Here is a 12,446-nt window from a genome sequence, read left to right as displayed (position 1 = left end):
CTATATTACTATTCTTATTTCTCTTCGATTTATACTTTGTTACATTTTCATAAATAATGTCCTGAGTCTTAAGTAATAAATATTTTATAATATAATTTTGAGTCCAGAATCGATTGAATAACATTTTGGGAATATAATTTTTAAGTTTTAAATTTAAATATTGATTATTAACAAAGTTATTGTATAAAATGCAAATAGGTGAAGAGCTATAATACCACCTTCTTCTCTATTAATTAAATTAAAATCCGATTGCCAATTAACTTTTAAAGAGGATCGTAACTCTCAATATGTATAAAAGTATAACATATAAATTTTATATACAGGGTGTTTCCAAATTAAATCGCAAAACTTCGGGAGCGTGTAGAGGAGTAAAAAACTAAGAAAAAAAGTCCTATAGACATATGCTCGTTTTTGCTCCGTTTCAGATTATGCATGGGGTACTCTGAAGCAAGAAGTTTATTCTTCGCCTATTCAATCAGAGCAACATTTGAGAAATCGTATCGTAGCTGCAGCGAACAGAATATCGCAAGAACAGTGCCTGGCTGCTACAAGAGCCGTGTTTGACAGATGCAATGCTTGTATTGCTGCAAGAGGTGCACATTTCGAACAAAATCTTCATTAAAAAGTTTATAAATAAAATAATTAAAATAATAAATTAAATATATTTTTTTCTTTTTTCGTGATTTCCTGCGAAACAAAGCAAAAAGGAGCATATGTCTATAGGACTTTTTTTCTTAGTTTTTTACTCCTCTACACGCTCCCGAAGTTTTGCCATTTAATTTGGAAACACCCTGTATATATATATATATAGAAATAAAACATACAAATAAATGATAAATATTTAGTATAATTTCTGCATGTAATAGTATATTTATCTAAAAAGTCTTGGTTAGAGGACCATACATTATTACAATTTATTCCTTCGTTTTCTGACAGTTCGTGAAAAATACATTGGATATCGCCGAATCCAGCTGTTAGAGTATTAAACTTTCTACGATAACCATTGACAATTTATTCGATCATTGATGTAAAGTTAATGCTCAATGCAAGACTGATGCAAGAATGACTTTCGACAGTGCATCGTGGTGGGTGGACAGGAGGCGGTGGCGGCAGTGGCGACAGTGGTAGTAACGGAAGGAGATGAGGAGAGAGAGGAATTAATGGGGACGGACTGTAGAAGTGGCTATAGCCTAGAGTCGTGTTAGGGCCAGGGCCATTAAGCTTAATGACATAATGAAGTAAATGGCTGTGCATGCCATGCCACGCCTGGGACTATAGCTTATAACCGCTGCGCCTCCATCCCCGCGCAATATACTGCATGCCAGGAATTCCTGACTTATGCCGCTACTGCCCAGTCAAAAGGGGTAGTCGCGTTGCACGCTCTCTCTCTCTCTCTCTCTCTCTCGCCTTTCTCTCGTTGCTGATCTCTCATTCCCTTTTCTGTTTTCTCTCCTTCTCTCGGTATCTCTTTCTCTTGCTCCATTGGTACATTACATAAGGGGTGTTTTACGTATCGCTCTACCGCACACACATGCTGGAAGTAAATTTATTTCGGAGATTGCTAAGACGTCAGGGTTCGGGCATCTCCCATTTTCCTGGAGATAATCCTTTAAAAACGTTGTCTTCTCTGTTTACATACCATTGCGACCTCTTCTTAAGATCTCTTCTTGAAGTTAATATTATATTTATATTTGTCTATATAATTTTCATTTTTATCAAATATAATAATTGATTATGTTTAAATGTTATGATCCAAATTGAGTTATATATGTGAATAATATATAAAATAATTTACTATATTTAATATGCATAAAATATAAGATAATTAGACATTTGTAATATATTTATAATCAAGTACCTAATAAATTAAAGGAAAAATTAGTTTTTGAGAAATGCTTATTAACAATTTTAAGTGACTTTGATGTATAATACTAAAGTCAAGTATGTATTCCAAGCATTCTAAGTTATTAAAAATAACATGCTCAAACTTTTAACTAAATTTTTAAATTAATAATTTTATTATATTATAGTTTAATATATGTATAATGATAATTAGATTGACAAGATTTTCAGTTGTGTGATAGATATTAAATATAACAATTAATTAATACTTGTAAACAAATTGTGTACAAAATTTTAATTAGTAATTGATATTAAAAATACACTCAATATTGACATTAAAAATACACATAACACAAACATATTTTAATATTCTTTTAGGTATACTCATATTCTCTTTTGATTAAAAGAAATTCGATATGTTAATATTAAAAAATGCCAAATTAGTTAAAATATAAAATTCTTTTTAAAATACTCTATTGCATTGTTAAAAAAAAGACATTCCTAAACATTTTTACAAATTTTTTACAAATTTTCATATATTTATTGATATTATTCATAATTACTTTCTTTTGCTTTTCGTTTCCACAAAAAAACAGTGCAATATTATGGTTAGGAGGGGAAGGAATAATTAAGATCGGGGGATGGGATAATTATAAATCTGCATTTCTTTCCATAGCATGGAATAAAATCTAAGAACATGGGTAAAAAATGTTGTGTTTTCGGGCAATCAACACTTTGCTCTTTGTTCTTATCTGGCACTTGAATATACGGACATCACAATATTCACACTGTTCTTAAAGGCTCGAATTTCGAGCATGGCTATCACGAGAATGACAATGGACCGAATTAAGCACGTAAATACATGGAAGGTGTGAGATTTACATCGAGAAGAAGAGAAATAAAACCGATTGCTGAAAATTGAGAAAGGTCGAAGAGGTCTTGAGAACTATTTATTTGTATCTGAAAGTTGTCATTCCTCAATTTATTAGTATTCATGTTAAATGCTTTCATTCAAAAAATTTGGTTTTATATATACTTGATGAATTAACAATAACATAGAAAAAGGGAATACATACAGTGAGTGCAAAAAGTATTCGTACACAAAGAGAGAAAATATTTTTTTAAAAAAACCTTATTTTTAAAAAATAAATATTATTCAGCGAGAGAGATGAGTCATCGAATTGATATTGAATCGATATCGATATGATGATTTCAACACCAATTTGACGTCGATTTGACGTTTAATTGATGATCATTTCTTGCTGGGTAATTAACAATTTATTTATAAAGAATAAAATAAACTGTATGTTTCTTAAAATTATATGTACCAAAAAGATGTGTATTAATTATAGAAAATATATCACCTGAAAAATAAGCGAAAATTAAAAATTGTATCGTTTGAATACTTAAAAAGTATTCGTACAGTTGAGGAATTTAGCTTCTAAAATCAGGAATACAATTGCGAAGCTCGTTTGTTACAACAGAATCTATTCATTGTATAAAATTGCTAATTAATGTTTATTTTTTACAAACAAGACTATTTATAAAAAATTTCCTTGTAGGAATACTTTTTGCACTCACTGTATATATACATTTATATATTTTTTTTTAACATAGAAGCTATGTTATGAATGTTTAATATAAACGTAAAATTAATTTATTTTCTAGTTACGACGTGATAGAAGTTAAATATAACAATTAATATTTGTCAACAAATAGTGTACAAAATTATAGTTAGTAATTGTTATTAAAAATACTGTTAATTGTTAATATTGTATAACGCAAACATATTTTTATATTTCTTTATATAGATATAGAATTATATATCCTTTAGAATATATACATAAATCGTCTATCATTATATAAAGTTTGCTTTTGTTGATACGTATTGCATTAGATTAATCGAAAGTGAAAAAATCGTAGGCTGTTATGCAGCATGTGATTCTCCAGAGAACCTGACGATTGAATCGATCAAATTAATCCGACTAAAAAACATCGCGGGAGCATTAGCAGTTTACCCTAAAGCTACTGGTTGGTCCGTTACAAGTGTTTTACGCATTGTAGCATGGTGCAACAAAACTGACAGGATGGAGGGTACCTAATCCACCGAAACATCCCTCGGGATGTATCTAGACTTCGACTACGCTCGAATGCGCTCCATTCGCCCTTCCGACTATGTAAACGACCGCATTACATGTTTCATATACTCTATGAATAATTCCCAGCTCGACGCATTTTTAAAGAACGCCTCAGCGATTGGCGCCTCGATGCTTCTGATGTCAATGGTTGGTTTATGTGACAATTATTTGTCAAAGTTTAATTTTAATTAATAATTTGATTTTTAATGAAATTTTATATGTAAGAATTTATTATATATCCGCGATATAAGTAGAATATATCTTAAAGATTATTATTTGGCGAGAGAATCTTTTATCAAAGCTAAAGTTTAATAATGCAATACTATTGACAATTTCCCGATCTTTGATTATAAATGTGTTAAAATATATGAGCATATGAAAAAAATTTCTACATAAAAAATTATGTGTTAGAAAGATGTAAAAGATAAAATAAATTCACAATTATTTTTTTATATAAGAAAGAGAAATAAGGGGTTAGTAAGGCGACATAGTAAGGCGTGACTAAAGTTAGCGACAGCGTACAAAATTGACGAGTAATGTGATTTTGTTGGATCAAAGGCTATACTAGAGCAATGCAATTCGTTACAAGCAACGCATTGACTGATCTGATGACTTATAAAATTTATAAATGAATAAACAATTTTTCTCTTCGTAAATTATACAAATTTGCATATTAGACTAATTTTAATTACTATTTTGTATAAATTTTTATTTTTTTAAATTAAATTCATAATTATAAACATAATTAATATTTATATCTATATAAAAGTAACTTATATGCTAATAATATTTCTTTACATTTAACGTATATATACATAAGTGTTTTAAAATGTCGTAAGAAATAGTTATCCTCAATAATTTTTGCGAATAATACTTTGTATAAAAAGAGAAACTGTCATAATATAACTCTGTACATTTTTAAAACAAAATTGTATAAAATTTTATGTAAAGAATTATCTGTAAATTTGTTAATTGTACTGCTAATTTATTCTCCCTACATTTCTCAATCATAATCTATTTTGTGATTGATATGTAAAATAGTAGCAGAAAATGAGAATGTATAATATGTTCAGGTTGAATCATTTCATCTTACGATGCGCGACAGGGCAATTTTGATGTAAATCAACAAAAGGCTATTTATCTCTTTTTCATACCACGAAGGTAAAGACGGGGGAAGGCAGAGGGCAGAAACGAATTTTCAATTACTACGTACAAAAGAACGGGTAATTCACAGTCTAAAATGTCTTTGCGACATGTACACATTACGAGCGGCGTGGCGTGTGGGCTTGAAAAGATTTCTAAATTAAATTTCGGGATTAGTATCCAGGTTTAATGCGGACAAGTGATAGCAGAAGATGTCCCAAGGGTGTGCTACACGCTACCTTGGTCCTCCTACCAACCCCCATGGGATCATCATACATACGGCCTACTGTGTAAGGACACGACGATGTGCCGTGTTGCTCTCCTCGCTCGTAATACTTCACGCGCGTTTCCATTTGCTGGATGTAAACTTGTTCTTCCTTTTCCGTTTTCTTCCCCCGCCTCTCTCTCTCTCTCTCTCCCCCCTCTCTCTCTCTAGAACGTCAATCTTCGTCTATGTAAAACGGAATGTCTGGTTTCTCGAGCTACTGTCAGAGATAGACAAAAAATGCGATACATAGATCGTGTAAACTGCAATCTTATTATTTAAAACTGATAATGGACATATACAAGCAGTACTTGTATACACGATCAAACAATTATTTATAAAATTATTTTGAAGTAGGCAATGATTAGAATATAAAATTTAAAACGATTGATCGTTAATTAATTTAAAACGATGTTAATAGAAACTTTGGAACATCTTCGTTAAAAAAGAATTTATTTACATCGCTGTAAATTTAAGATTTAGATATAATTGTAGTAATCATTATAGAGTAATAGTAATCATATGAGTTCAAATCTCAATACGTTAATATTTCTGTCAGGAGTCCCATTATTAACATTTTTATCCTTAATACCTTTAAGTATCTTTTATAAAGTACTTTTTAGAACTTATAATCTTTGTATTTTTAGAAAGCATCTTTTTCTATGGTATTTCTTCATATTTGTCATTTGGCTATGTATAGAATAAAAATGCCTTATAATAAGATAAAATTAGAACAATGCCTTTATTTTACAAATATGGGAATTATAAGAAAAAGTGCGAAAAATAAGGGATTTGTTTGGTCTCAATCAAATAAATGTAAAAATTAAGATTTGATAAATAAAATTCTTTAATGATAAATAATCTCGTATTTTAATTTTCTGTCAGTAGAGTTCAGTAGAGGGAAAGCTTTTTTTCTCTATTTAGACTCTATATAGATATACCTACTAGAGTAGAAACGTTAAGAAATACACACATCTTCATCTGTTTTCATTTTTGAGATAAAAAATGTAATTATCAGTGGCGTTCAACATTGAATTGGTATATCAGTTGTCCGGAAGGTTAAGAAATCGAGCTCTAAGGCCAGGTTTTGACATGAGCTGTCCGACGCGAAACTTAAAGGCTTTGACAGCTACTAAAGCAAAAGCCTGTTTCTGTCTCGCTTTTTAGCACGAGAAACAAGCTGTGTTAGACGAAGGGGTATTTTGAGGGCCGCCATTGGCTATCCACGTTCCTTATTGTCGGTTGCCTGGTAACAGGCCTGCTACTAACACAGGTACACCCCCGATGGCAACCATCCTGCAGCCGCTACTGACACATACACCATCAGACTCGGACGAGCGTAATCCACCACGACACACTAGCAGTAGCAACCCTCTCCGCGGTCTTTCCACGCGTACACGCACATCCCTCCGTTCGCTCTGATCATTGCGTCTACATACACTTCGGGGTTTCTCTGAGCAAAGCGCGTATATAGCATGAATACTTAGCTATCCCTCTTTTAACATGCAATACAACTTTCAAATTTTGTCGATTTTTAACTGCTATATCTAATATTGGATATCTAATACATATATATGATGGATATCTTTAATTTTAAAATCTCATGAGAGAGAGAGAGAGAGAGAGAGAGAGAGAGAGAGAATAGTAGTAGTAGTAGATGTATTTAAGATTTAAAAGAAATATTCTGTATATTTTTTTTAGAATAATCATAGGAATTTAGGAAATAATAATTGAAAACGTCATGAAATTTCATATTGGCACTGTGAATAAATGGTTAATTATAAATGAATATACCTATGTAAAACTTAGCATACAATGTTGTTTGTGTAAAAATAGATACTATTTTATATTTATTACTTGTATTACATCAAAATTCATTCTAACACAAACTAGATTACTCTTAACTATTATAAATCCTTAAAATTATGATAACAAATATAGTTTTAATATTAATAATCATAAAATTGGATATCTAATGATATCCAACAAGCATGGTGTAATATGATATAAAAGTTTTAATGTTCAATATTCTGTTGCGAGACTGAACGAATAATTATTTTTCGAGAGCTTGTATTTTTTCGCGAAGAAATTTTGAAAGTAGGTTGGAGGATATATCGAAGATATGGGATAATATCTAAGAGCGAATTAGATGGTCTGATTAACGCTTCGCAAGAGCGAATTAAATGGTAGTATTAACACATACATCAGTGCATACGCATAGTTGCTCGCATAATAGCTAACTAGATTTGATTAATCGATTAGATTGCGTATTCCTTAAGCGATGCGACGCGACGCGACGCGACGCATCTATTCAGATGAGATGTTTTCTCATACGCATGATATTGATCACTTTCACGTTGTCAAACATTAGCCATGGTAACGAATACAACTCATTATTAAAATGACACATGATAATTTTAGATTTTTAAATTGAGTCTTTCACGCTAAATGTCAGTAAATTACTTAATAATTACTTTATTGCCATTCTTTTTTTACTTTTATTTCTTATAAGAAAACAAAAATTTTTCTATTTAGGTAAAAATGATTATTTTAGGATATATGTGGGGGGTTCAAGTCAAACCGGGACATTCTTATGAACATAAGAATAAAAAAGTCTCGGTTTGACTTGAACCACCCATGTATTTCCGCAGGATGATTGGTTCGACGGCTCGAAGTAAATGAGTGTACTTAAAAACTCGGAACAAGAAGGTAACGTGGAGCCGAGAGTTTAAAGAGGCCTCTTTACAGAACTGAAAACAATGCATCGCGCGAACTATAAACGTTGTTATACTCCGAGCTTGAAATATTTATTTTTTCTTTTCTCGTCCATTTTTCTCCATTACTACATTCAAATGTACTCGATTACATGTGCTAATTAGATATTTCTGATCATGGTAATTTATACAATAAACGTAAATCTTTCAATACCCAGTACTATTAAAATATTTTGCAATAAAATTTATATTTACATTGAGAATACAACTTTCGAATAGTAGCGATCAAAATTTATTTATTATCATAATGAAAACATAAATTGTTGCAATAACAATATATATTTAGAAAAAGTTTTATAATATTCATCGTAATTTAAAAAAATGTCTACTACTTCAGGTGAAAATAGCATCAAAATGCCAACTAAACGAGAAAAAGTGCCGACCAATCTTCTACGTATTAATGGTGACGTCAGCGAACATTTCAGACTCCAATTAGTCGAGGGACATGTATAATTGGAATTTAGCTCTTAATTACTACTTAATTAGCCACCAGCAGTATCAGCGACAGCGGGAACGATAGTAACGAGAGTTACCCTTAGGGAAGAGTTTCATTGTTCGCAATGCTTCGGGCTGCTTTTCGCTCGTTAATTTGACATTAATTTACAATTGATAATTATTTTTGGCCAACGGATTTTGTTCGCAGCTGGATTTTATTGCAAGCTTTCACGAGTGCCATGCGCTTCTATATATCAATTTGCGGAAAAATTGCCGTTATTGCCATTGCGTATGCGACAATCATTTCACAAAAATTTTATAAATTTTATAAATTGCAGGCTGTTATAATTGTAACATACAATTTCTTCGACAAAAATGTGCGTATAACGAAAAGATAATTGAGAAGTCAGTTAATATAATTTATTAATTAATTTTAAATAAAATTTATATAGATCTTCTGAAATTATTTTTTAAACGTTTATTTTTAACGTTTTAGTTTTTAACGTTTAATTATATTTTTAAATAAAGATAAATAAGTTATAATTAATTATAATATTTGTACTTAATTATACTTTCAATACTTTGACTATATACTGCAGTAATGAGATATAGTGCAATAATCAGATACATGTAGTTGGCAACCGAAAATAACTATAATTGTAGGTATTATAATATAACCATAGAAATAGTTGAAATTATCATAAAAATTGTTTGAAATAACTATAATTATAGTCATTTTCGGTTGCCCCACAACTACATATATTGATTGATAGAACTATACATATCGTTATTATTACTAATACTATAGTAGCCATAATCATAATTATATATACAGGGTGTTATATATACAAGATTTTTCATTACTTTCCAAACACCCTGTATATATGTATAGTAATATGTAATTATAGTTATATATAAATACCAAACAGTTTTTCTCTCACAATCAGTGTACATATTATTGTGTTTTGTAATTTTAAGTAAGAGAAAATAATATTATATTTTCTGAAGAAAAAACGACTTTAATAAAAAAATTTTTTAATTTTATGCGCGCGCAGAAAGCAATATATATGTAATATTAAACCTAAATGAAATTTATTTAAGAACGAAATTTTAGTTTAGCTTGCTTTTGTAATCAAGCAAAGTAAAGCAGAAAGTAATGAATTGATAAGGAGGTAAATATTACCGCAATGCAAAATTCATTTTATATATATATATATTATATATATGTATATGATACACAGAAAAAAAATTTGTGTATTTGTGTTGGATTACACCCTGTATATATGTATAGTAATATGTAATTATAGTTATATATAAATACCAAACAGTTTTTCTCTCACAATCAGTGTACATATTATTGTGTTTTGTAATTTTAAGTAAGAGAAAATAATATTATATTTTCTGAAGAAAAAACGACTTTAATAAAAAAATTTTTTAATTTTATGCGCGCGCAGAAAGCAATATATATGTAATATTAAACCTAAATGAAATTTATTTAAGAACGAAATTTTAGTTTAGCTTGCTTTTGTAATCAAGCAAAGTAAAGCAGAAAGTAATGAATTGATAAGGAGGTAAATATTACCGCAATGCAAAATTCATTTTATATATATATATATTATATATATGTATATGATACACAGAAAAAAAATTTGTGTATTTGTGTTGGATACGGTTCACTCACGTTTGTGTTAACAGTTTGTGTTGAATTTTTTAACATATTCGGATGTTAATTTAACATAATGTGATTATGTTATTTAAAGATTTTTTGTAAAATTGATATTCAATGTTTCTTAGTGTCAAAATAACACAATTTATGAGTAAGTGAACAAATAACGTGGTTAGGTTACAAATAATGTGGTTTAAAACGTAAATTCTAAGACAAATGAAATATGTATTAATTTAACATATCATAAATGTTAATTTAAAAAAAAAAAATGACGGTTTACAATCGATGTTATTTTTCTTTGTATTTATTCTCTTACATAATATTTGTGTTACCTTCTAACATATTCATCTTGTGTAAAATTAATTCAAAAATTTGAGTGGACCGTTTGGGACATGCGATTTATGTTAAATTCTATACATTTTTTCCAACTGTGTACATATTTATTAGAGTGGTATTCTGGGTCCAAATCATTGCCAAGTCTGATATAATAGGTAATTTGATACGTGATGTGTACCTACGCAGTTTCAACATACAGAGCTGTATAATCATTAATTATAGATAATGCTATCAAATAATGAGCTGTGAATTCAGTAAAATATTAATCTCGACACATCTCTGATTTTTGTAATGTACAAACATAAATTCCGCTAATTTAACGCTGCTTCATAATTACGTTTTCTTTTTACTTTTTGTTAAAGTATAAAATTGCAATATGTAACAATAATGATAAATAATAATAATAAACATATAAATATATTGTTACTTTCTTAAAGTTAGACAAAAATTTAAATGTTATCACAAAAGTTTTACATGTTCGTCTATTGTTACAGGTGTTGGACATAATATAGAGTCAGGAAAGGATTTCACGGTAGATGGACTTTCAGGTTTTAGTAAAAAAAAGAAGAAGAAACGTCGTCATAGGTGAGTCTCTGCCAGAAACTTTAACTTTACATTTTCCTCGTTAGACCATTTTTCCTATATAAGATAAGACTATTCAATACTTTAATGGAAATATCTGTCAACAGCAACTTGTAGTTAGTAAATATATTCTTCATTTAAGGTGACTCTTTAGTAAATCGAGTTGCCATAGAAATGTCTAATTTTTTTATATAATGAAGTTGAAGTACTGAAGTTGACGTGTACATAATTCTATGATAGGTTAACGATGAAATAAGACAGAAAAAAAATGTTGAAAATGTAACCTTTCACGTATAACTTAGTGATAGATAAGGCTTGCAGATGCTTCTTTGACTAACTGCACACAAATCTTACCATAGACTTTTCTCAAAAATGAGATTATAATAGTTTAAAAACTTACGATTTTAATGGTCACAAAAAATTATAGGTCAACAGCTATTCTAGAAAGACATTTACATGCATAAACTTGCATATAAGAACCTCGAAAAGTAAACATAATCTCATCCTGTTTTCATTCCATGAAAATACAGCTCTTGATTTACTATCGTATATTCCATACTGTTTCATTAAGATACACATAGTTTTAATATTTTATCCAAATTATGCAGATATTTGTAATTTTGGATGGGTCCTGGTGAGAATTTTCCAAATTTTCGGCACTTTACTAAAGAACCACCTTAATAGTTTAAAAGTTTTGTATGATTGTTGCATATTGATAGTTTAATTTTTTCATTGTAAGTATTATTTTTTTATTCTGAAGTAATAGAGAAGTTTATGGCTATTATTTTATATAAAATAACTTTAGTGTATTCAATTGACATTTTAAACTTAAAATGAAATGTTACCAAAACCCTTCGCACTCTCAATTATTATGCTATATGATGAATGTTATTTAAAACAATCCTATACACTCAACATCTGAATGCAACTACAAATTTTGTGGAAAATATGATTGCATGATATTTTAATCATTAATTAATTTAATAATTTCTATATTTTTAACTTTAAAATTTGAACTCTCAATCAAGACACGATTACAGAACTTACATAATATATTTGAATATATATACAGCAATATTTGTTACATTAAAATTCTAAAATTTTTTTCTAATAAAATAGATTCTAATGAAAAATTCTAATAGTAAATATTCAGAGACAGATTATATTAATATTGTATTAATAAGTATTATTAAGAAGATTTATCATATATATATATTCCGTAATAATATTTTTATATATTTTTATTTTAATTTATCAGCACGAAA

At 29.1% G+C, this 12,446-nt stretch overlaps 1 protein-coding gene across 1 annotated transcript in view; it reads left to right on the top strand.

The window, feature by feature from the left end:
• LOC108726136 (visual system homeobox 2) overlaps positions 1-12,446 on the top strand; it is a 65,753-nt gene that overhangs the window by 26,561 nt on the left and 26,746 nt on the right. The window contains exon 3 of the mRNA XM_018453525.1: positions 11,094-11,184. Coding sequence (XP_018309027.1) covers positions 11,094-11,184 — 91 coding nt within the window. The remainder of the gene's footprint in view (positions 1-11,093; positions 11,185-12,446) is intronic.

This window comes from Mycetomoellerius zeteki, unplaced genomic scaffold (genome assembly GCF_001594055.1).
Source record: "Mycetomoellerius zeteki isolate Tzet28-1 unplaced genomic scaffold, Tzet1.0 scaffold39, whole genome shotgun sequence".
NCBI classification, from domain to species: domain Eukaryota; kingdom Metazoa; phylum Arthropoda; class Insecta; order Hymenoptera; family Formicidae; genus Mycetomoellerius; species Mycetomoellerius zeteki.
This window is presented reverse-complemented; position numbering and strand designations above follow the sequence as displayed.